At 37.4% G+C, this 27,227-nt stretch overlaps 2 protein-coding genes across 6 annotated transcripts; one reads left to right on the top strand and one right to left on the bottom strand.

Moving 5' to 3' along the window:
• Positions 1-1,935: 1,935 nt before the first annotated feature.
• LOC136264178 (plasminogen-like) lies at positions 1,936-21,865 on the bottom strand. The gene is made up of 5 exons (XM_066058885.1): positions 21,626-21,865; positions 4,340-4,611; positions 3,873-4,074; positions 2,866-3,267; positions 1,936-2,394 (listed from the first exon to the last, which is right to left on the bottom strand). Exons 1-5 carry the CDS (start codon positions 21,828-21,830, stop codon positions 2,126-2,128), a joined length of 1,350 nt encoding a protein of 449 aa, XP_065914957.1. The 5' UTR covers positions 21,831-21,865; the 3' UTR covers positions 1,936-2,125.
• Positions 14,160-17,018, top strand: LOC136264613 (uncharacterized). 5 transcript variants are annotated; one of them, XM_066059388.1, is made up of 9 exons: positions 14,160-14,423; positions 14,478-14,685; positions 15,216-15,279; positions 15,402-15,506; positions 15,762-15,826; positions 15,887-15,915; positions 15,966-16,104; positions 16,513-16,577; positions 16,637-17,018. In XM_066059388.1, the coding sequence occupies exons 5-9, from the start codon at positions 15,818-15,820 to the stop codon at positions 16,710-16,712; spliced, it is 318 nt and encodes a 105-aa protein (XP_065915460.1). In that variant the 5' UTR covers positions 14,160-14,423; positions 14,478-14,685; positions 15,216-15,279; positions 15,402-15,506; positions 15,762-15,817; the 3' UTR covers positions 16,713-17,018. The 5 variants fall into 5 exon arrangements, 4 of the variants coding, with proteins under 4 accessions (XP_065915460.1, XP_065915462.1, XP_065915461.1 ...); XM_066059390.1 differs by lacking the exon at positions 15,216-15,279 and having other exon boundaries at positions 14,160-14,619; XM_066059389.1 differs by lacking the exon at positions 15,216-15,279 and having other exon boundaries at positions 14,160-14,685.
• Positions 21,866-27,227: the final 5,362 nt, after the last annotated feature.

Below are 27,227 nucleotides of genomic sequence, written 5' to 3'. Positions count from 1 at the left end.
ATACTACACATTCGGTTCCCACCCTTGTGACAACTTCTTACAAGTGTCATTCTATCCTTTCACGCCTTCACCTTGGCCTTCACTCGCCATGATCGAAGCCGGTTTTCAGCGATCGAGTCACGCCAGTATTGTGAGATAACAGGCGGGTGGCAGGGAAGAAATGTCCATCCAGGTAGGTCTCATCCGCTGTTCACAGCATCTTTGAAGACGACCAACACACTTAATACAGAGGGGCTAATAGTTTCAGTGTGACCTTTTCCTTCTCCGCAATGTTGCTTTCCGTAAAACAAAGAAAAACGGTAAGTTCACAAAACATGAAAATTTTTCAGTCAGAAGTGCGTATAAAAAAAAAAATTCGCCCGCCCCTGCTAAAGTTGAATGCTCGGGGCAACCTACTAGACGCGTGCCCTAAAGTTGAATGCTCTGGGAAACCTACTAGACGCGTGCCCTAAAGTCGAATGCTCGGGGCATATTGGACGCGTACCAACTCTAGCTCGCCTAGACATGCACAACTGGTTTGTTTGATAGTCCAGCAACTGATCGACTTGTGCTGGTAAATAGCCGTTCACGTTCGTAACTGGTGCCGGCACTATATCCACTTTGAAAAAGAATTTTATGACCAGAAAACACTGGGATGGGAAACCATATGAGCGAGGCACTCTTGTTTGGCTACATTCCCTGTTCATAGATAGAGGAGACTATCACATAAGCTTTACCATCCATGGACTGGACCATATTAAGATAGTTAAACAACTATCAGAAGCCACCTACTGCATTCAAAAACTCAATGGAAGAAGACAGCATAAAGTAGTCCATATTGATTGCCTCAAGCCTTGCCCAGCTAACATGAGATTTGACTCCACAACAACAACAACAGACAATCCTGTATCAACAGACAGACATAACACCACCCAGTCTCGCACACCTAACACCTTGAGTTATTGGAAGAGGATGACAATTGGGAACACTCCGGGTCAGCAATGCCCTTAACAGCTGCAGCGCGCAACACTTGATACCCTTATAGAGATAGAAGACCCCCATCACATTATGACAGCTTTATTCGCCATTAAGGCAAGATGGAACATCTTCTAGAGAAAGGGGGATAGTGTAACAGTATGTATGACATTGAGTAATACAGCCTTTGTAATTATTAACACTTGTGACTTGTTGATGCACACACAATAGGGCTATGTTTTATAAGAGAGACTCTATTATTTAATTTCTTGTATTAAGAGTAGCCTCGTGACACAAATTTGAGTAGTTTTCCTTCAATTCAAATGACCAAAATTTTGGTACTATAGTAATAACCCAAGGATGTACTTGCCAGTTTATTTTAACTGTGAGATATAGTCATATCACCTAGATGTCCCATGGTCTCTTCAACCTCGAGCTAAGTGTTTGAAATAACCTTGCCATCATGGTTACTTCAACCATCTGTTGTAAAATCAACTCTCGTTACAAAATGTTTGTTTGTTTACATTACTTAATGAGTCAGTCATCACTAATAATAACATACATCATATGTACATGCATTAATCTATGACACATATTAGCAATAATTGTTACATACTGCATCTTAACAGCTTAAACATATACCTGATCTTATAGTTTTCAAATTGTACATAAAATTCATGTTTTCCATGTTCACTTTTGATTGTGGGATGTAAAGTAGCTAACAGTATTAACCACAAATACTATAATGACCAGTGTACCAATGTATGCATGTAGCTGGTCATCTAAACTTTACCATAGTAGACTTAACAATACACAATGAAATTACCAAAAAACGTTAATTGAACATCCTATGTACACAGTTATATTGACTTCTCTAGTTTTTTTTCACTGATTTAGTTTAGCTATATACCTACCTTGGTTACAACCGCATTTAGATGGTCATTTTAACCAAACTTTATGTAGTTTAAATTTACCCATGGAGGTCGAATTGACCCATTTCAATTTACAGTGAATGTTTTTGCATTTATCATAACCAATATACACTAAATTGTAAAATATCATACAGTACCAAAATACATATCTAACAACTCTAAGTATATATAAAAACTAAATTACAGTATATGAGAATGATAAACATAGCCACAATAGATTGATACTAGCTTTTTACCCATTAAGGCAAATCATAGGCAGGATTATGTGTCATCTCCACATGCTGATCACTACCAGCTCCTGCACTCATAGTCTGATATTCTGGGTCATCTTCCACCATTTTTACTGTACCAGATGTTGAAACTCCATAGGCTGGATTGTTGTCCATCTTTATTGTGTTAGACTTTGATGCTTCATAGGCCGGATTGGTGTCCATCTTTATTGTGTTAGATTTTGAGACTTCATAGGCTGGATTGGTGTCCATTTCCACTATGTCAGGCACTGAATGATCTGTAAGGAAGGAAAAATGGTGCTACAATAGTTATTTAATAAAATACAACAGTGATCTACAACTAGTAGTCTAAAGAGTAAGCCTATGTATGTATGTGAATTATAGAGCCTATAATTCAATCACTTAAATATAGCATATATACCCAGATTCTACTATTTCTGAGTGAATGTCTGATACCAATACATGCTTTACTGCAAGCATAGAAAATGTACGTTTTGCAAATACACTGATTTGTTGAACAAGTTTGGAATAATTATGATAGAAATAGCTCTATATTAGATGACAAAAGTATGATACATGCAAACTCTCAAACTTGTTGAACATTCAGCGCAAAAATAGTTATGTAAACTGCAAAGGGGATATTCTTTTAGAAAATTGTAGAGTGTTATTAAGGAAATTGACATCGTTATTTGAGCAGTCAAATATACATATAATAATACTCTCTGATAGAGCATCACATATTATTTTACCAACAGTATTCAGTTTAGCACTCCTAGCCTTTTCTTTATGACGGAATATTAAAATCACTATCAACAGCATTAACAAGATCCCAAACAAAACTGGTACAATTATTGCTAAAACTGTCACTAAAGGAAACTCATCATCACTGCTATTACTTTCAGAAGCTCTACAAGGGTCAACATCACAATACTCCCACCGTTGATTTGAATCAGTTGTATAACACCAAGGACGCATTCCACGTCCCTCAGGATTACGGCAATAATTGTGGCTTTCAAGATAAAGACGATACAAAGAGGTCAGGGGATGAACATGTGGAGTATTTGAGTCCCATTTCTGGCAGACCCTCCCAGACACAGTGACATTGATAGTCCCATTGTAGAAGTCTCCTTTATCCTCCAAGTTGTAGCACACTGTAGTGGCAAAAATTAGGTTACAGTTACACACACCAATATTAACCAGCATACTTCTAATCATAATTCATACCACAGTATTTTTTAAGAGGATAGGGGAAAGTCATGTGGTAATTAATACTTTGAGGAGGGATCCGCCTATTATGCTCAAAATTTTACCTATTGTGCTATATGCTGCACTGCTCAAAATTTTTACCTATTATGTTCAAATTATGCTCAAGCTTTATGCCTCATTTCCCATGTTTTGCTAATAAATTTGCAATTATGGACACATAATAAGTGGCTGAAGCACATCTTTGCTCCTAAAAATGCATGTGACAGAAAAGATCGACAAACTCTAATAGAAAAGTCAGCTTCTTGATTGTTATATTAGAGTTATTGACTGTTCTATTAGAGTATATTGATCTTTTTCTGTATAATGTATTTTTACCATCAAAGATTTGTAGTATGGCTCAAATATTCTTCCTATTATGCTAGCATTATGCTCAGTGCTTTCAGGCACCTATTATGCTCACAATTATGCCAGCATAATTGGCGGGTCCCTAACTTTGAGAATAAATTTTTACTGCATACACGAATGTGTGTTTACAGTCCTGGATTCTTACCTTCTGAGTTTGCAGGATGGTTCTCTCTCTGATCGGTAGAGTTAAAAGGCATGAAACATTCTGGTGAAGTTCCTCCGATGGCCTCCGGTAACGTGTCACAGTCAGGTAGTCTGATTCTCTGCAGTGCAACTAGTTGTAGGAAATTGTTCCACACCACCTGACATGGTCCAGTCCTGACTCTTTGACAGTATGACCTGCAGATCTGGTAAGTATGTCAGATAAACTCTGTGACTATTTGTTACAATAGAAACACATATTATAATGTCATAAAATGCCGTTTCTCCTTCTTTCAGGGGTAAATCAAAACTATGATCATATTTAAACTTTGTCTGTTAAAATTAACTGGGTTCTGTCCTCCTGTCTTCCACCAAAATGCTTTACTTAAAAGGAGGAGGATCTGCATGCTACTAGTTACACCAAGCATACATACACACTGCATATACACGTGTATTTTCTTATCTACGTACCTGTCTGGGGACACTAGTGTTAGAACTGTAGTCACACACTGGAAATATGTGAAAACAGAGTAGGGAGAGCATATCATCTACACAAGACTGAGGAGCACCGGCACTCTGTACGGATGTTTCAAGACTTGACTTGAAGTTCACCATAGCATCTTCCCAGTACGCTTGATCAGTAGAGCTGATTTGAGTGTTGTTGATAAACACGTAGTCCTTCCCGATGACACCTCTGGCATAGCACACACTACCAGTGTAGAGTTCACAAGATGGTTCAGGATCTGAAAGATCAAATAATGTGTTAACTATAAACCACAACACATGTAGTAGCATTGAAACAATTACGAAAACACAATACTGCACGCTGAAATACTATTATCCCTAGCAACAACAATCCTTAGAAAATAAATAAACATTAAAAGCCAAAACTACAGCTACTAAGGTGTCTTCTTTCATTAGCTGTCAGTATTTTTCTGGCATCTTAATGTATCCGTTAACAAGCAATACATAAGGCTTGAAACAATTAAATCTGTTGGCATTAAAATTCTGAGAGACAAACTACTAAGCAGCGATAGTAGTGTATGGGCTACAATAGCAAGAAGAAACATGATAAAAGTTCCTTTGTTGCACACAGTTATTTTTAGATATGTATTTTTTTTAAGGATGTAAATATGTTTGCACTATAGCCATTTACAGTAATGTACTGTACTGTATGAAAGAGAACCTAAGACAGCTCTTTCCTGAATTCTAATTGTTTCAATTTCAAAAAATACTCCACTAATATTATTTTAACATATACACTAGTATGTATTGTAACTATAGTGATTGTGTAGGATATGACTGAGCAGATAGACAGTGGAACTTGTGGGAGAAATGTGAATATAATTGAAATACTGCAGAAAATTACTGTGTGTGCAGACATGACAGTGTAATATACATTTGTGGTAATGATAAAACTTTACACAAAGATACCTGTAGTTACATGAACTTTGGATTATGAATAAAAGCATAAACATAAAAACAGTACAGGCTATAGTTCATGATACCTTTGACCCAACTGGTAATAACTGTCACAAAAATGATGGGTTTTGCCACTGAAACCAAAAGCTGTAAAAAGTCTTATCCTCACACTAGATCTAGTCTAGGGGGCTTCCCCTTTCTCCCCATGGCACTTATTCAATAGTTCGGTATGCTTATCAATAAGCGTGTGGTGTGAGAGGGTCTCAATTAAATAACGATATGGTGTGGCACAAAGAGACTTGACAAAGCCTGGAGTGTCGGGGAAACTATTGTGTGCACAGAGAGTAGGTTTTGGCCATAGGGGATGTGCTGGTGGGTGACCTATTATCTTCAAACAGAACAAACAGCTGTGCAGTCTCTGGTTCATGGGACAGGATCATTATTAAGCTCAAAGTGAGAAGCCTTAGCCAGGACACACACTGAGTGGGCAAATCTCACCTAAGCCATATCCATGATGTAAACAGTACAGTCAGCAAAGGATTGAAAGGAGGGGAGCTGGTAGCTGCCATCTACCAAGAGGGAACTAGTGGCTACAATGTAAGGAGTATATATATAAAAGCTACCAAACTTGAAATGGTGAAATAGTTTTTATACTACATCACGACAACATGGCAAATACAAGATAACTGTACAAACACACTATATTTTGTACTACAAAATAGCAACACTAGCAGCCTGTTTATACTAGCCAACTATCTCAAATCAGAGCGATTCAAGTTACTGTAACCATATACCGTATCAAACTGAATCATGTCAAACCACTCTGAAATCTAGTTTGTTCCACGTACCAGTATAAACGGTTGCAATCCTGCAGTAGCATTGCAGACTGTAACTATGTATAGACACAATAATATAGTTTACAGTATGTAGATAAATAAACAGCAGCAAGCACAACTACACAGCAGTTATCAGCCTAAGGGCACATTTTGTGTATGTAGTGTTTGTTATCTGAATCACGTTACATGGGATGTGATTACGGCAATGTTTATAGTTTTTGTCTCAAAATAAAATAATGCATGGTGATGACAAAACAATGTAAATTAAAATGAAACAAACAAAACCACAATTGTTCTAATCAACAAGAATACGGCTTTCCACTAAACGCAGCTCAGTGGAGACAGCAGGGAGCTATGTTGACTGTAGCTTTCTGCTCCCATGAATAGCCAGTACAGCAGAACGTAATAGTGAAAACAACAAAGCACAGTGTATCCAGGAAAGTGTCTGGTTGTTAGAAGTATTGTGCTTCTGTGACAAAGTGATCTCACTCCTGGCACCGAAAGGCTTCAGGTTGAGAGCTATGTATTTTCACACACAAACTTATTAACTGAAATTTGTGCTGGCATTAATGTTCTCCACACAATGGCCGGCTTGCATAGGCGGCGGAAGAGGGGGTGCTGGGGGTGTTCCAGCACCCCCAACTATTTTACTGGGGGTGCTGAGCACCCCTAACTCAAAGCTGTATTATGCAATAGTTGTCACATGAACTTCCAGAAACTTGACAATCACGATCGAAATACTCTAATAGAGCAGTCACCCTAATACAACAGTCAAGCACATATTAAAAAGTACTAGTATTTGAATAAACAGCTAAAACCACTGAAAATGCCTCCTAATTTTCACAATTTTCCTGGAGGGATGCTCCCAGACCCCCCTAGAATTAGCATGCTTCGCCACACCTAGCTACTACTACCACCATAAATTTTGGGCACCCCCAATGTAGCACCCTTCTGCCTCCTATGTGGGCTTGCCAGGCCCAATGCAAATCTACTGGTAGCTGAGTGCCGGTACATTAATAGTGTGGCAATGGCATAATGATGTGTAACACATGCAATACTGTACAATATACAGGAGATGCACTATGTACCATAGAACTGTATGCAGCAATGTATTATTGGCACTGAAGTTGACTGAACACTGGATATGGAAATAATTCAGCTAGCAAGCCAAGTAAAGGATGAACAGAAGTATACAAAATTATACAAATACACAACAAACAATCATGTTAACATACTCTTAATCTTGTTCATCACCTAAAACGTGTCCACTGGTACCTGGCATGGTGACTTGGAACTCACTGTGCCACCTAAACATACTTGTAATAGGGACCCGCCTATTATGCTCAAATTTTACCTATTGTGCTATGCTGCACTGCTCAAAATTTTTACCTATTATGCTCAAATTATGCTCAAGCTTTATGCCTCATTTCTGACGTTTTGCTAATAAAAATGCAGTTATGGGTACATAATAAGTAGCTGAAGCACATCTTTGCTCTTCAAAATGTATGTGACAGAAAAAGATCGATACACTCTAATAGAACAGTCAGCTGCCTGATTTTTCTATTAGAGTTATTGACTGTTCTATTAGAGTATATCGATCTTTTTCTGTGACTAGTATTTTGACCATCAAGGATTTGTAGTATGGCTCAAATATTCTTCCTATTATGCTAGCATTATGCAGTGCTCAATGCTTTCAGGCACCTATTATGCTCAAAATTATGCCAGCATAATCGGCGGGTCCCTAACTTGTAATCTTGTTGTTTACGCATAAAGTGGCCTCTGGCTTTCCTGCAATCACTTGTGTGGGTGTGGTACTAAATGCTATATAGAATTACACGTACATTAAAGTCATCAGCACAAATAGGTGCAATGAATGTGCCTTCGTTCACAGGCAAATCGATCCCCAGTTAGTTTATGTCTCTAGGCCTTGTAGTTTACTCAAACATTAATTATTTATATATTTGCTTATTTAGGACATAATTTTAACCACATTTCGTATTATTCTTAGTACTTGGATGTATAGTTATTAATTTTATAGATTTTATAAAGGTGCATTGTTTTAAACATCCTCAATGTGACTTACTGCTTTACATTCTTGCAGGTCCCTAGTGGCATGAGGCACAGAGCAGTAAGTACAAGCCAGTCCCTCCTCCCAACTTAATTTGCTTATATCAGATTATATGTTCAAATCACTATGCAGCAATACTGTAGATGGATAAACCAATAGTCTGTGGAGCACACTCAGCATGTGTAGCATGCTCATACTGGGGGTCTGCAGCATGCTCCACCAGGAATAGGAAAATTTGTAACATACTATGTAGAAATACTATCTGGAGGCATTTTCAGTTGATTTTAATTGTCCATCACATTGCTCATAGTGTACACCAAGTCAAACAAACACAATATTTACAAACATGGAGATTACTACCACTACAGTTAACGGAAATGACCAGTTTTAAAGTTGAAATAAGAACAGAAGACAGTAAGCAACAGTTAAGCGATGGCAATTGTACAGCTGGCACACAGGAAAAGGCATGCATCAAGGTGGATCCAGGATGGGGCATTTGGGGCAAATGCCTCCCCCCCCCTATTCCTCACCTTGTGGAGGAGCCAGTCATACTTCTGATTAAAATAACTACTAAACTTTGTCAGGCCAAGAGACTCACGACAATATACACATTTTACTAACATTTATTACAAAACCAAAGCAAACCAAAGTCAAACTAGCTGTGAAATTGTCACACAGCACCTTCGTATGTACCAATTAAGCACCTCTAAAATAATTATTGCATTGCAGTTGTTTAAGACATTCAGAGCCTTTTAAACAGCTTTTAAGACTTCCCAACCATCTGAAAAGGCAAAAATGGCAAAAATCAACAGTGAGACACTACTAAGAGGTGATTACTTGCTGCTTCAACCACGCAGCACTGAACTAGAGAATCTGGCTCTCCCCAACCGCTTACAACTTAGCCTGTTTGTATCCCTCCCCTTTCCAGCTCCTGGATCTGCCCCTGTGCACTGTATATAATAATTATGTTGCACTGCATGTAGTATGGCTGTAGAATTTTAACTCCAAGATGCTGTAGGATTTTTATAATTTACATGTAAATGCCTTAAAATCGATGATACAAGCAGGCTGAAGGCTAAAATTAATATAGATGTAAAAGTATTTTTCAAGCTTTGCTCCCCCACAGCCTGGGGGCCTGTACAAGGGTGCAAACCCCTTACCTTGCACAACCAATCCTGACCAGTGAACAACCTATGGGAGGATACATGCATTGCATTCATCATATAGCTGTTGGCATGGTAGCTATACAGTTGTTAACATATAGAATAATAGTCATTTTAGCCTACAAAATAGCATTTATGAATGCTAGTGGAATTTCAACATCACATACACCACATGTGCACACTTAAGGATAGTCAAAATGCAGCGCAAAAAAGAGAAAATGTTAAGTCTAGTTGTACAAGGCTGCCCAGACTTGTATCACAGTTGCCTGTCAAACAAGTCATTACTAAGGCCAGAAACTTCCTTCCAAGGTTGTAGAAAGGCTTGTGTACCCATAAACCAGTCTTGAGTGTTGAGTTTGATGCTGATCTGTAGTTTAATAATGTATACAGCTAGTACAACTTTCAGTATAAGAAGCCCCATAACCAATGCAATACAGAATAGTATTTGACAAGAATTAAAATTTCTACAGAGAATATACAGTAAGTGCTTAATTACCTGTATAGACTGAAGTATTATGAAGATATAGATTGAGTTTGATAATAATTTTTACTGAACGTTAATAAATAAACACTGCCACTTCAACTAAGTGAAAATAATTATTCTCTAGCAGTGGTAATGTACACAAAAACAGCCAAGCATCATTGCAATAATTTCTTGGCCGCCACCTTTGATTTCACCACATCATTGCAGTCTTACAGCTGCACCATTTTTTAAAGTTTGGCTGTTTTTGTGCAGATTTCACTTCTTTTTGCACTGTGGTCCTGAAACCAGCCAATGGTTGGGGTTAATTATACTAAACTGTCATATGTATATAAAAGGGCACAACATTTAATGCTGCAGTATGATTGTATAAACATAAGCGGTGGAAAGGGGGTGATGGAGCACCCCCGACCATTTTATTTGGGATGGTGAATATCCCTAATTCAAAAGTATATTGTGCAATAGGTGTTACATGAACTCTACAAGGTTTCCAAAAATTAATCAAGCAAGATTAAGATACTCTTATAGAGCAGTCACCCTAATGCAACAGTCAAGCATTTATTAAAACGAGTGTTTGAAAAACTGCTGAAACCACTGAAAATTCCCCAAACTTCAATCTTCTGACACTTAACTTTCAGGGGTCATGTCCCTTGACTTGCCCTAGAATTAGATAGGCTTCACATGTCGAGTGTGGTTTGTACTAGTAATAGCATGGGTAGCAGTGAAATTTGGGATAAATATCACGAGTGTTGTATTGGAAATGGTAAATTTCACGAGGCGAAGCCGAGTGAAATTTACCCGCCTCGTGAAATTTACCATTTCCAATACAACAAGAGTGGTATTTATCCCAAATTTCACTGCTATACCCATGCTATTCCCAGTTAATACCATACTCGCTGTATATACGCATGCTGTGCATTAACGTTGCTATGTACGCAATTTGTTACTATGTACTAAACACGTGTCAACACTAATTGGCGCTACATTGTTAACATAAATTCTAGCCAATGAAATTGCAATTATAACTTTTTCACTGCTACCAGTGAAATACGGGATAAATTTCACTGCTACTATTGAGACTTTTGTATGGGCAGTGAAACAGGTATGGTATTAGCACACAAACTACTCTACTACCTACATCATGAACTATAGTAGTGGTTCATAATAGAGATAGCCTATGTTTTTTTCTGCCAAAATCCTAATAGAACACACACCTAAACACCACCTTAGAAAACTCCCACAACCACAATAGAAACATTAGAAGTTAATTTGGAAGAAGTATAGGCCCACTGGAAAATGTGAAAGTACTTCTTAAAATAACTGAAATATGCCATTTTGTTCATCTTCTTAATTATCATTACTAGTGTAAAAATAATTTCAAAAATTAAAACATGGTAATAGAGATTCCTGAAAAAAGTAAAGAAACAAGAGTCAAACAAGCCAGCATGTTAAACACACAGAGATCTCTATTTGGACTCAATGGATATGGTAGAAACTAAGGAAAAAACAGTAGTTTCTCCATAAATCAGGGGCAGATAAGTACTGAGAATGCTTCTGTATAAATGTTTATTTGAGGGATCTCTGTGTGTTTAGCATGTTGGCTTGTTTGACTCTTGTTTCTTTACTTTTTTCAGTGATCTCCATTCCAATGTTTTAATTTTTTAAATTATTTTTACTCTAGTTTGTTTACTTTTTATAAATCCATTTATGGATAGCTAACATGATAATAAGAGATGCTGGTGGTGCTTGATATTACACAGACTAAATATGTATATCAGAGTCAGTCATCATGTACAGTAGCTGTTAAGTAGTCAGTTAATAGTATCAGAGTTAGTAAACACCAGTGTATTGTTTCATTACTAATGAATGTACTTTGTACAATACAGCTTTGACATATCCAACTATAGGCAGTGTATAGCATGCTGTGGTCACAATAGTATGGCTTCTGATTTACAGTGTTGGGCAAGTTACTTTTTAAAAGTAACTAGTTACATATTACATATTACTTGCAACTGAGCTATTTAGTTACAGTTACATATTACCCATCAAATAAAGTAACTATGATAATATTACATATTATATTACTTTGTGTCCACAGCCTTAAGCTGTCACGTGTGAAACTACCATCTTATCACGTGACATGATTGCGTTGTTGGACAATGTGCAAATCTTGGTTATAAGTAAGAAGCTGGTGAATTAGCTACATTCAGTAGGCTTCAATACTTCGCTGTGGCTAGGCGTTACTCAGTGGATTACTAACAAGATTAGTAACTCCGTTACTTGTAGTAATAATTCACCCCAAAAACACCTTCGCTGTAAAAAAGGAGTGCCCAAGAAACTAAAAGTACCTGGAACCCAATGTAAAAAAACAAAAAGAAAAAAACAGCTCAGCTGAAGTGAAAAGTAACTGGTAACTTAAAGAGCTGATATCAGAAGCGGCCAAGAATACAATTACTAAAGTTTAATCCATGCAAGAACACCTTGGCTATAAAACAGGTTTGTACATGAAAGTAACTGGCAACTGAAATGGCTGATATCTGAAGCGGCCAAGAATGAATGGTCATATACAACTAATTCAAAAATTTAACACTGAACCTTTATAATTCAGCTGTGTTCTATATTCACTCTTGCTGCATCGTAAAGTAATTTCTTTTAACTCTAATTGGCTGGTAATTTGGCCGCCTTTTTTAATAGTCAGTATAATAGAGCAAAAAAAGGCGGCCAAATTACCAGCCAATTAGAGTTAAAAGAAATTACTTTACGATGCAGCAAGAGTGAATATAGAACACAGCTGAATTATAAAGGTTCAGTGTTAAATTTTTGAATTAGTTGTATATGACCATTCATTCTTGGCCGCTTCAGATATCAGCCATTTCAGTTGCCAGTTACTTTCATGTACACACCTGTTTTATAGCCAAGGTATTCTTGCATGGATTAAACTTTAGTAATTGTATTCTTGGCCGCTCCAGATATCAGCTCTTTAAGTTACCAGTTACTTTTCACTTCAGCTGAGCTGTTCTTTCTTTTTGTTTTTTTACATTGGGTTCCAGGTACTTGTAGTTTCTTGGGCGCGCCTTTTTTACAGTGAAGGTGTTTTTGGGGTGGATATCACTCATTTTTGTCAGTGATAGACTCTACATTTGGTTTGAAAGGTAACTTTTTTTTGGAAATGAGCAATTAACATTAATGCAGAATATTATCTTGGAGAGTCAGTAAAATCCATACATAATAATGATTGTTTCATAACACCGTAAATTCGGAAGTATGAATTTACGGTGTAGTATGACTGTTCTATTAGAGTAAACCTATCTTTACTGCCTACATGTGACGAATATATCTCATATCTGTGCATGTTAAATGCTTCAGACACCTAATTAAACTTGCAAGTGCCTAATTAGTTCACAGTTGCTACACAGCTATAAATACATTTGTAATTGTTATCACCATAATCGTTTATCATGTTATACCATTTTTTAAATATGTTGGTCACAACTTCAGGATTAGAGCAGTAGAGAAAGGAATAGAGGACTCAACCATCAAGACTTGTATATGGGAGATGGAACAGTATTGCGATGGACAATGCCGGTACTAACCCCTCAAGGGTGTTGCAGTACAGTATAGATGCAAGACCAGAGCCTCGATTGTCACCTTTTGACTGTGGTCACAACTTCAGGATTGGAGCAGCAGAGAAAGGAATGGAGGACTCAATCATCAAGACTCGGGGAGATGGAATAGTATTGCCATGGATAATGCCAGCACTAACCCCTCAAGGATGTCACAGTGCAGTATCGATACAACCACTCCAACCAGTGCATAAGACCAGAGCCTCGATCATCACCTTTTGACTGAAATTTTATACATGATGAAGCAATTAAAACAAAAAAGTTGTAGTACTTATACTTTCCTGAGGGAGCATGCCCCCAGAGTCCCAGACTCCCTTGCCTGTTCAGCAGAATAATAGGATTGAGCCTTACTACCACTTTCACCTTTATTCTTGGCCCGGATGTACATATCGGCAACATAATACAGTAGCTGTAGATAATGCTAGCTAATGCCCCTAGGCACAGCTATAGGGGTGGGAATTTTTCCCTACTATCACACTATCACAGTAGTTCTTCTCGCAGTTCTTTGCCTGGCCATCATCAACTGCTGTCAAAACATTAGTGTCGTCCCCCAGACCCTTCCTCAAGCATACTTATCACACAAAAATAACTTAGTTTAGCAGTGCACAAACAATTATTGACAGCTTATACTATATTAAAGTACACTTACCGCATTGTTGAACCATGTATACCACCAGAATCCACCGTATTGACAACTAACACGTGATCTATTTAGGGGAAATCTCGTGGAAAGTCCCTAATTACCTTAAGCGGACACTCGTGATACGTGGTTTTAAATTGAATGGTTTAAGAATGTAACTAGATGGTGAGGCGTACTTTAATCGGCTCGACTTTAATGAGAAACTCGAGCCCCTCGTGAGAAACTACATCGCTTGAGCAACGTTTGAAGAAGTAAGAGTCAAGAATACTGAGGTACTCTATGATGTATGCCGGTCTTGAATGCTAACGAAACGAGGAGTGAAGTTTGTGCAACGTGTCACATCGCCACACACTGATTCACCGTGTTTGTGCGATAGGATTTATGGACCTGTCCACCAGATGCTGAAAGGAAATTCATTCCACCACATGTTGAAAGGAAATTCATTCCAACTTGTGAAGTTATTGATATAGTCATTGTTGGGGTCCACGGGGACATCAATGATCATTTACCAGTCAGCTGTAAGTAATGTCACAACAGAAGGAAAGGAACCATTTCCATACCCCTATGGCATACTGATTTTCCTGGTCAGTTTATGTACACTCAACCACAGAAATGTAGAACTTTGGTTGCAGGTGGAAAATAAACACATTTTACTCAGTTACAAGAGATTCACCCGGCTGGGATAAAATGTTGAAGTGAATGTCGTTATAGTATGTTCATGTTGAGCTGAATCCTGAAAAACAGCTAAAAATTTAAAAGTGGACTTTTTTCAATAGAGTTAACATTTCAGCCAACCAGATGATTATTGGTAAACAGCAAAAGTATCAACAACAGACACGTACAGTTTGGCTCCATTACAAGTTCGGGAAAGGGCTGTAATGGACACTGTACTTATATGGCTTCCCCATAGGAAATGTATTGTAAAAATTTTGGTTGGCCGTAAATATTATGTCAAACATTTGAACAAAAAGATTTTGAACTATTTTTAGCGGGTCAAACAGTACTACAAATGAGCCAAATTTCAAGATCGTGTGTAGTTGCATCCATGAGTTATTAAATGTTTTTGAGGATTCAGCTGAACGTGAACATACTGTAGTACTAACTTGTTCATCAGGTATTGGACAATTCCAAGTGTCCAGATTATGCAGTTGTCCTCATGTTCAAGTTTACACATTTAGGCAAGTTCCACAACGTCCTATAATCTATTACTATATCAGTGTGGAATAATGCTTATATAATATTTTTCATATTCCAGGCTTTAGGTGTATTGTATTTAACACCTGCTTGTTGGTTTTTGCAGGCCATCTGGTCATACTGGTTTATCCACTAGCAGTTGAATGTGATCATGGTACATATGTAAGTTGAGACCATGCAAGAACAAAGATACAGGTGTCATGAATTTCAGGTCAGTTAACGTTCAGAGGAATTGTGTTATTGCAATTGTTCTTTTTGTAGTTATCAATTATCAGTGACCAGTTTGTGATAGCATACTTTTGTTTGACTAATGACCTAATGTTCTGGTTTACATGCTTACCCAACAGTTATGTTACTCACTTAACCTGCATATGGGATATATATATTTTTAGTTCATTTTGATTATCCATCCTTTATTGGTACAGCCTGACATATTGATTTTTTGCACATTCTCTTTTTAATTCAGTGCCTGCTGGATTGTTTCGTCAGATATCGAAACAGGTGTCTTTGGTGTTGCGACCGATGTTCCAGGTCAGTTTGCATATGTGTTTAATTTAAGGTTGACTTCAGTGCCTGCTTATTCTTTTACAGGTCTCGGTGTCGAGTGTCATGAATTTCAGGTCAGTTGACGTACAGAAGAATTGTATTATTGCAATTGTTGTTTTTGTAGTTATCAATTATCACTGTATACTAGTGATGTGACTCTGAATTTGCAGGTCAGTCTACTGAGATGTATCGGGCATAGTGTTGATGGGTTCAAACAAATATCCAGTGTAGACTGTAGTGGCATCAAGGGTGTTAATTTCCAGGTCAGTTTACATGTTGTGATGTTAGTGATTTTTTCCTAGTACCCAGATGTTAAGTGTATTGTATTTAATGCCCACCTGTTATGTTTTTAAATTATGGTATATCAGTGTAGACAGTGCAACAGTAAGCCTTCTGTGTTGTAGTAACTATTTGTTTCATAATTATGCTGTTGTCCCGGAATGGCACAATTTTTGGGCAACCAGTGTGGTACAAACATTGTATTATGACCAAGTTGTGATAGTGTACTTTTGTTTGACTAATGTCCTAATGTTCAGGTTTGACATGCTTACCCAACAGTTATGTTATTCATTCACTTAGCCTGGGATATAATTTTTGTTCATTTTGATTATCCATGCTATTATTGATACAGCCCGGCATATTGATTTTTTGTACATTCTCTTTTGATTCAGTGCCTGCTGGATTGTGTCATCAGATATCGAAACAAGTGTTTTTGGTGTTGCGACCGATGTTCCAGGTCAGTTGCATGAGTGTTTAATTTAATGTTAACTTCAGTGCCTGCTTATTCTTTTACAGGTCTCAGTATCGTCATGCTGACATACAAGAAATCATCACTATTGTTGGAACTATTTTTAGTCAAGTCTTGATGTGATGTTGATTAACGTTGTTACACATTGTTGTATGTTTACCATATGACAAGAAATTTTCATGGCCATCATGAAATTTGAATATTGTGTAAGTTGTGTGGAACAACCCCAACTCATACATGGTCACTGGCAAACCACGAGCCACATTCGAGCCACAACACCACCAACCACATTCGAGCAATCCATTACAAAATTTTGTTGCACCATTTGTGTGTGCATAATACTTAATGAAAGCCACAACACAAGCTACATGGTACACACTACATAGAGGTGGTAACCTCTAAAGGCTTGTTACCTTTTGTATTCACCTTACTGGCCTTTGTGGTTAATCTATTAAAAATTACATGTAAATAGAGAATTGAAGAGTATGCTTAAAGCACCTTCACTAGTGATTTTGTTCTTCACACCATAAGACAACTGGCGATTTATAAACGTTCGCATGGGGTGTAGCACTAAATGGAATTTAAAAGATTTCTGCTTAAAATGCCATCCCTAGGGAACTTACGGTTCAGCACGCTGTCACAACTTGTTTATCAGGCATTAGAGTTTGTGTCCACGTCGTGTCTTTAAAAGTTATTGTAGGGATTAGAGGTTTGATTGAAGAAAATACGCGTATAGGCAAACCAGGATTGGATAATGTCAGTGCTAGATGGACTATACAAACACGACTATGTTGACTGGTATAACGTGACAGTAGTTGTAACATAAGGTAGAGAAATACGCCTATTTTTTATTTTGCGATGGTTACTTTTTTATTTTATAGCGAGGTCGCAAGAAAACTATGATGATGATGACGACTCCTAAAGATTTTTTTTATCATGTAACGCAATACAAATCTATTGAGAGATGTTGCATAATCTAGGACTAATATTGCGAAACTGGCCCTACACGTAAATAACTCACAGTAGTGGCCGCGCGTCTTTTAATTGGGCATGCGCTTTGTAGTTTCTTGGCTGCGCGACTCACTACTGTGAGTCTTGATACAAGTATCAATGCACAGTAGGGATATTCACTTCTTATTGTTTTACAGTATTTGGACATTACGTACTACTCCGATCCAGCTTGTTTCAGTACTTTTTATTGCAGCATTATACATTGTCCCTAATCTAATTTAAAATTCCCAATTTTTTCTTATATTTGTTTGTGAAGTTTTTTTGCAAGCTCATGACCACTAAATATCTGCTGAGTTACTCACAGTACTATTATACTAGATTATGACTCATACAATAACAACTGATCAGTGGGCGTGGCTCTATATAAGCCTGCAGGCAATAATGGACGTAGATTCGTGCATATCTACATGGGCGTGGCTACCATATGTCTACAGACAGTAATTTACGTAAGTGGGCGTGGATTCGTGCATACCTACACACTGATGAATGGACGTGGCTACCATATGTCTACAGACTGTAATTTACGTAAGTGGGCGAAGCTCACGAAAGAAGCAGAGCTACGCTATGACGTGTGGTAACACATCCACATTTAATTTAGCACGTAGGGTCAGACCCGAATAATCTGTAAAGCAGGACCTGGATGATCCGACTCGGTTTAACATTGTTACTAATTAAACTATATTTATTGACTTACACATTGCTATATAGTTCGCCGTGAGTTGCTCCCTCTGATCGATATCAACAGCGAGTCTGACGTACGCGTGTGTTTTTGGTACAACCGGCGACCATGAGTATTCGAATTGTTTGATGCAATATACATTGGTATGGAAGCCGTACTGTAGTCTATTAACACTCAGTGGTAGAACCTTGACTGATGGCCATTGTAAAGAAGGATAAAAGGTAAGACAATAGCGCAAGCATTGTATGTTTATCAATATACCAAAGGTTTTTTCTTAAGCGATCTAGAAACGTTTCTTAGGGCTGTAGCTGTAGCCAGTTTTCCGCTACGCTTGACTGAAGGCGTCAGGCAGGTAGGCAGGCAGTAGAAAATTCCATTGACTAAATTTTTTTAAAATTCTGTAGCAACTTGACGGAAACGTTTCGGGTCGATCTGAAGACACTTTTGGGCTTGGTTTTACCCAACCAATACTTTCATGTCGTTGTGAGGAAAAATCGCGGTAGGTTTTTGGGTTATATTATATCATGGATTGCCCCCACACCTTCGATGTCCCTAATATACAGTACTATCATACTGTATGATAACGTAATATTAGATTCGTTATAGTAACTATATTACTTAGGTAACGCGTTACATTTGTAAGTAAAATAACTTGAGTTATATTACCTGTTTTTATAGTGTATTTCGTTATATTACTTAGTTACCACAGAAGTAATAATATTACGTAACGTGTTACTTATGTAACGCGTTACTCCCAACACTGCTGATTTATCATATGGTATATAGGCATGCACACTTGTGCAGTGATGTGATCACAGTAAGTCATGTACACAGTGGTACACAACAACATTGTTGCTCTGGTATGAACTTAATCTACTGTGGTTAAATATAGGTAATGATATAGGGTTTCCAAATGAACGTGTTGACATGAATAGATGGGATACTTGTTAACACAATTAACACTGTCGTTACCCTTGCAGAAACTAAGCCAGAAGATCAATGACAAAGTGAACCTGCAAGAAGCAAATTTGCTTGAGAATGGGTGTCATCATTGTAATATGCATTTAGAAATAGGTCATGGATGTGTAGAAAGACATAGGAAGGAAAGTTATGCAGTTTTTATCCCCAAAAAAGTACTCACATTTTGCTCTAGCCCTGTAGAAAAAATAATAATGATCAGAATAAGAAGATGAACAAAATGGCATATTTGAGTTATTTAAAAAAATACTTTTACTAGTTCCTTTTGACTTCATCTTTTCCAGTGGACCTATATTTCTTCCAAATTAACTTCTAAGGTTTCCTTTGTGGTTGGTGGAGCTTCCTAAGGTGGTGTTTAGGTGTATGTTCTATTAGGATTTTGGCAAAAAAAAAACATAGGCGATCTCTATTATGAAATGGTTACTTTTTCCCACAGGGCTAGAGCAAAATGTGAATACTTTTTGGGGATAAAAACTACATAACTTTCCTTCCTATGTCTTTCTTCATGTCCATGACCTATTTTTAAATGCGCATTGCAATGTTAACATTTACTTTCAAACAAATGTGCTTCTTGTAGGTTCACTTTGCCATTGATCTTCTGACTTGGTCTCTGCAAGGGTAACCACAGTGTTAATTGTGTTAATAAGTATCCAATCTATTCATGTTAACATGTTCATTTGGAAACCTTATATCATTACCTATATTTAACCACAGTATATTAAATTCATACCAGAGCAACAATGTTGTTGTGTACCACTGTGTACTTGACTTACTGTGATCACATCACTGCACAAGTGTGTATGCCTATATGATAAATCAGAAGTCATACTATTGTGATCACAGCATGCTACACACTGCCTGTAGTTTGATATGTCAAAGCAAAGTACATTCAATAGTAAGGAAACAATACACTGGTGTTTGCTAACTCTGATAATATTAACTGACTACTTAACAGCTACTGTACATGACTGACTTTGATATACATATTTAGTACTGTGTAATATCAAGCACCACCAGCACCTCTTATCATGTAAGCTACCCATAAAAAGTAAGCAAACTAGTGTAAAAATAATATTAAAAAATTTGGAATAGAGATCACTGAAAAAGTAAAGAAACAAGAGTCAAACAAGCCAGCATGTTAAACACACAGAGATCCCTATTTGGACTCAAATAAACATTTATACAGAAGCATTCTCAGTACTTTTCTGCCCTTGATTTATGGAGAAACTACTGTTTTTACCTTAGTTTCTACTATATCCGTTGAGTCCAAATAGTTTCTACTATAGTTTCTACTTGTTTCTTTACTTTTTTCAGTGATCTCCAGGGGCGGATCTAGAACTTTTCAGAGGGGGTTTCTGGTTCTCTAGAATTGCAACTTCAGCAAAAAAAAATAATTTTACACTATATATTTTGGGCACCCCTAACTCTAGTAATCTTCCCACCAATGCTAATCATATTAAGGGCTCTGCATGGGAGTACAGTGTAACCTAAATAAGCTGTAAGATATTTAACAAATTAATGCTAGCACTATAAAATGCAACCATGGCCAGTAATATCAGTTCCAAAGATTTTCCAATTATTTTCAGGTAATTGCAGATTTCTGATTCATTTTGTGGTTATATTGAGGATCATCATAATATTATTTGGAATTTTAAGGGATGGGTACTTTTGCTGTTTATGTTGATAAAAAACTTTGTATATGTGCAATGTACAAGTAGACATGTTATACTCTGATTATATTTTGCTTGTTCTAAAGCATTAAAATTTGAAAACTAAGAAAAGGTGTGGAGCTTGATAAAGGGCATAGGCCGCACAGTTCCTAGATACCTTAGCCCTTTATAGATGCTTACAATTTTAGTGTTTTAGTTGCAAAAGGAAACATTATAATCTGAACATTAAGTTTGTAACTAGAATAGAAAATACCCACTATCTATTTAACCTAACCTTTCAAGAAGAAATGATGTCTTATAATTCAGTACACAAAAGGATAAAATTTAAGCATGTGCAATTGGTATGACAGGATGTTTGGCATGGTTACATACTGGCCTTTGTTCTGTATAGTTTTAATGATGGATGTTCTATTAGAGTAGTTGACTATTCTATTGAAGTATTCAAGTTTTTATCAGTTTTTAGTGGTTTAACTCTTAAAATATAATTTTGTCTCTCTCTCTTGTTGATTCCTAGGGGAGATTAGCCTTCTTCCTCGCTTTAAATTGCCTATGTATGTATGCTTAACATGCAATTGCACCTGTACTGTACTGGATTACTATATTTTCAAAGCTATAGTACTACAGACTACACTACATCCACACTATGTGACATACATATTCATCTACAGATAGCAACAATTTAATATCTAAATACTTACCACATTTTGGTACGTCACAATATTCCCATCTGGTGTCTGGATCAGTAGTGAAACACCATGGACCATTAGGAGCCCTGGAGCCAGGATTACGACAGTAGTTGTGACCTCCACATAGCTCAACATATTGATTTGACGGCAAGATAAACTGGTGCGGTGCCTGTACATCCCAGGCTTGACAGGTTATTCCTGTTCTAGTTACATTCATGGTACCACTGTACCCTCTTCCCAGGCCAGTAAAACAGTCAGCTGCAGGAAATTAGAGCAAAGAATAACACCCACACAATATTAAGACACATGGTAGTGTGTCAAATGGCCAAGAAAATATTGACAGGAAGAAAATGCAATTTCCACACATACACATATCCATGGTCCCTTATCCAAACCACATGGATCATGCGTTATAGCTGTCTGCCAGGTAGGTCAGGCCCCACTTTCAAGATACGGGCAGCCCAAGTTTTGATTTTTCTTAGTTTTTCTCTTCAGAATTTCATGAGGGCTGATTAATTGACTCACAATCAGAGGAGGCTGGTCACATGTCATAACCCTATGATGCATTGCTATGTGTAAATGCACAACTAAACATGATGTTTGATGCTGGCATCGTTATTTCACATTCATGAGAAGTATGGATAATGTAGCATTGTTTTTTTTAGCTAGGAAAGTGTTGGGTAGCTGAAAATAGGGCTCGGGGAGCCATACTTTCTTGATATTAATTCATACATTAGAATACCTTATATTGATACTGAGGTGTTGAATGAGTTGAAACTTTTCTTTGAGATCACAAGATATTTGATGATTAATGACTAACCTCCTCTGACTCGGCTGTAGCAGGCTTGCTTATTCAATGCTATGCAGAGGGACAGCTGTACAAGGAGGAACAGCTGTAGCTGTTCCTCCTTGTTGGAGTACTACAGTATAGCATTGAAAGGACAAGCCTAGGTTAGGCATATATATAATAATCTATTGACATTGCGTCAATTTGTGTGTGTGTACATAATTATGCAACTGGATACGAATGATCATTTTGGTTACAATAATTATCAATTAATATGACATACAATCTATTAATAAGACTAATATTCTACAGGTAATGACAGTTTAGTACAGTTTGGTTACTGCATAAACAATGCCCTTTTCAGAGACAAAAACTATGCTGCTAACAACCTTTCTGCAATTGTAGTGCCATCGATTATTTGATTATCTCCTCAATTACATCTGCAAACATCATGAGAGAGTGGTCACCATGCTCAGCACTTTATAACTTTTTGCATTGTTAAGCATTTGGAATTTGGTACACTCACCCAGAATTTCAGCAGTGGTAATAACCTTTTCCTTACAAGATTTGCAGCTTGGATGCTCAATGCAGGACAGCACTGCATCTATCTCCCCTTCAATTGTATGACCTTGAATGGTAGAGCCCTGCAGCATTTTCAATAATATCATTTACAACATCTCCAATGTCTTCAATAGGCTGGTATAGTACTTGTGAACCACTTGCAGACAAGTGTTTGGAGCCATTATAAAAGTACACCAGCAAATTTGTAATGTTTTATCTGACAGATTCTTGTAACTGATTTACATGTCTTGCCATAGAGCAATATGGCAGTTGTTTAACTGATCTGCAATGTAACAATTTTTCATTGTAAGTGTTCTGTCATCTTTTTTAACATCTTTAGGAGAAGACCCTTTGATAACTTTAGTGGCTACGCTTGCTTTCTCATTGACAGAGATATCTTTGATGTCACTAAGCTGCACAGGTTTGGTATCTGGTTCAATTGGTTGATCATCGTTGTTCGCAAATGCAAATTTTCGGGCTGAACTGTAGATGTAGTGGTAGCTAGGAGTTCTAATAGTGTGCCATCTCTACTGAGCTTGACAATGCAACTATTTCTAATGTTGCAGATTTTCTACATCTGTAAATCAACCATTGGTTTTCCTGGTGCCTCCATTATCTTTCACCGGTGATAGTTGGCACATGGGTGGTACCTAGTTTGTGGCTTGCAACTGATGCAAACATATCACATTCTGTGAATGTTATCCCACTAGGGAATTGCCTGTATATCAATTCTTAAAGCAACACAAAAAACTATTTTATGTGCAAATACCATATTATTAAACAACCACTTCATAGTTTGTCAATTGTCTGTAATAGTGTTAGCTCATACAGATTAGTACCTCCTATGCCATTGTAAGGTTTGGGGTAAGTAGAATTCTAGGAAAAAGGGACAGGACAGGAACGGAAAGTGGGAACAGGAGCAACCAATGGAAATTCCTGATAAAGGTAATCATGCCAATGTAAAAGACAGCACAAGACTTCTTTGCAGTGTTGTTGGACCCCTCCGCTAAAACGGTCAAAGCGCTTTAATAGAGCAGTCACCTGTAGTAAAATATTCTAATACAGCAAGCAAGAATGTATCCCACCAGGGACCTGCATTTAAAGCCTGTGAATTGATGGACTATAGCTGGGTATAACTATATGGACTAGCTAAGTCATCAACACTGAAAACTAGCTATACTCCCTTAAATCCATAAACATATATCGAAAGATTCAGCCATTGGACAAAAAGTTTCAAACACACTTTCTGTAACAACTTTCAACAGGCTGTAGGACCAGGTGTCCTACAGACCTTCAGCACTTGTGCTGTAAAGCCTTAATAAATAAATAAAAAGAAGTTTACATAGCAGTCTAATAAACTGACAGTGCCTGTATATAGAAACAGGAAGTTGTACCTGCAAAAGTCATATCATGGGGACATCATGGGGTATGTAACAGCTGCAGTATGTGTCAAGCTGAGGTGGCTTTAATAAGGAGACTATGGACGATATAAACAGTCATGGAGGGTAGCGTGGTAAGCAACTGATGTATATCCATCATACAACTGCTTATCTGGAAGTAGCAGAAACAGTTTATAAAGCTTGTATTAGGTACCGTCTGTTAACTAGAATATTTTGTGAACCTCATCATGTTTAATAGTTGAATCTTTATCCAACCTGTATATTGATTTTTTATCAGGAAATTTCCGTATTCCCTCATTCCGTTCCTGTTCCATTCCCAGTTTCCTAGAATTGTACTTACCCTAAGATTTATATGTCACATGAACAAGCTAAAGGCGGATTGAAGCAACACAAGAATATAGTCTGTAAGAGTGTTACATAGCTCATACACATTAGTGCCTCCTATGACATTTATAAGGCTTGTACACATCACATAAACAAGTATGTTGTGAATCACAGAATAAAGGTTTTAGGGAGTAATGTTGCTAAGCTGTGACAAATAGGACAGCCAATAAACAAAAGCAGTACATACAGGCGCTAATGCACATAAAGCTTCTCCTGATGATGTAAGTAGTCTTGAAGTAGTCTTGAAGTAATTGTATGCATAGCAAAATTGGCACATGCTAATGCTTATCAGTTACTTGTGGGTAGAGGTAAATGGAGCAATTGGACTGTGGATGCAATGTGTTATAAGACAGGAGGACCACTTGATTTACCAATTGCTGTAATGGTGAGGTTTGACAATTATCATGGCACTGTTGCAATTACTCCTGGGTGTACAAACTGTGGTGTACAGTATTCATGCATATATAGCATCCATTAAAACTGGCATGGGCTGTGACAATACATAAGTTGCAGAGTTTAACTTTGGACAGAGTTGTAATTGATTTAGGAAAGGGACATGTGTCCTGACATTTGTAGCATGTTCACATGTTAGAGATATTGTCCTTCTGTACCATTCCAACCATTAAGCAGGTGAGCCTTGCAAACAGTAAATGCATGCAAGAAAGGCAGGAAGAAGATAAGAACTCTGTCAAGAATGTCAGAAACCGAATGTAGCACAAATGATTGTATAAATCATTATACAGTACGATAGTACCTCAGTACGTAAAATGCACGCATCATGGACTATCCTTTGTGTCCCATTTCTTTTTGCTGACAGTCCAAGGTGTCAATTCACAGTAGTGGAATGCATGGTTTCCTATTTGTATAAGGGAATCGTCCATATTTTTCGTGATGACTGGATTGATTGTAGAAGCATTTTCATTGTGTAACAAGCTGAAAACAGGCCAATAATTAATGGCTGGGGTGTGCATTCAGACAAAAGCATTAACTCTGGTGCCATCCCTTCTTTTGATGCGGTATGTGTGGATTCACCAGTGGTAATAATGTTACAAAAAAGTAAACAAACAAGTATAAGGTAAATTAGGAATTTTAAGTTCGATTAGGGATCATAGAAAAAAAGTAGGGAAACAAGGGAAGTCGCCTACACCTGCAAATGTACTAGTGAACATTTTAATTCCTAACTCAGTCATGGGTATAGACTGAATCAGTGATTAAATGTTCACTAGTATATATCTGCAGGTGTATAGGCAACCTCCCTTGTTTCCCTGCTTTTTTTTCTATAATCTCTTTAAAATTCCTTATACTTGTGATAATAGTGCTTATAGCTACTGGGTGATAACTAATAGAAGGAAACAGTATGCATAGTGAAGCCACATATAGTACTTGGGTGGCTTTTGGTTTTCATGTTTGGTGTAGCCTGTGAACGCACAGCACAAGTGGTTAAGCAAGCAAGCAACTTACACACCAATTCATCCATCACAGCTATTCTCATATGGCAAGGCTTGCCCCAACAATAAACAGAAAATACAAATACAGTAACAATAGCAACTCATTTGTTTGCAATACAAAAACAACAATAAAACAAACACAGTAAAAGCACACGGAACATTATAATTAAAATTTTGCTAAAAGTTTGTAAATGAAGTTTGCTCCTTCAAAGCATCTTGTAACAAATTCCATCAATGGGTGGTCTGATGGCAAAAAGAATTTTTGGCATCTGGTGAATTTGGCAAAGTGTGGTATAGTCCAAACTGAATTGGTGGATTAAGCTGATAAAATGAAAATAATGGAACATCACACAAGTGGTACCAAATTTAACCAATTGTTACCATCATACTGTACAATAGCACTGTATAGTAGGGACCACAAAGGTGTGGGCATGGCCCATGAAAAAATATCACCCAAAAACCAGCCTCACATTTCCCTGATGATGATGAAGCAGTATTGGTTAGGTAAAACTAAGCCCAGAGCTCAAAATAACAGTCGGCAGTCTGCAGTTTTCCATTCAAATCCCTCCTACAACCGACCAATATTTGTTATGGTCGGCAGTTACTGCCTAGCATGTGGAATAATAACTTAGCAGTGTATTCATGTGTCATAATAGTGTAAAGTAAACATTCACAGTATTCTGCTGAAGTCACTCTCAGATTTGGCATGCCTCCAGGCCCCCTAGCTTAGCATCTATAACACTGGTGTATGCCATCCTGGCTACATCCCTCATTATGCATAGTTGATAATGTAGCACTGCAAATCAATAGCCAGCAACTGCAGGGCAAATTTGGTTTTGATCTGTAGTCACTGCAGTACATATCTTTTTCATTATTTTGAGCACTGTAAGCCCAAACAAGTCTTCAGATCAACCCAAAATGCTTTCAACAAGTTGCTACTGAATTTAAAAAAATATATTAAACGGAATTTTCTACTGACTGACTGACTGATGCCTTCAGACAAAAATCGATAACGGCTAAGGCTACGGGCTTGA

The sequence above is a fragment of the Dysidea avara genome, chromosome 8 (assembly GCF_963678975.1).
Source record: "Dysidea avara chromosome 8, odDysAvar1.4, whole genome shotgun sequence".
Taxonomy (NCBI): domain Eukaryota; kingdom Metazoa; phylum Porifera; class Demospongiae; order Dictyoceratida; family Dysideidae; genus Dysidea; species Dysidea avara.
The sequence above is the reverse complement of the archived record's forward strand: the minus strand, read 5'-3'. Positions and strand labels throughout refer to the sequence as shown.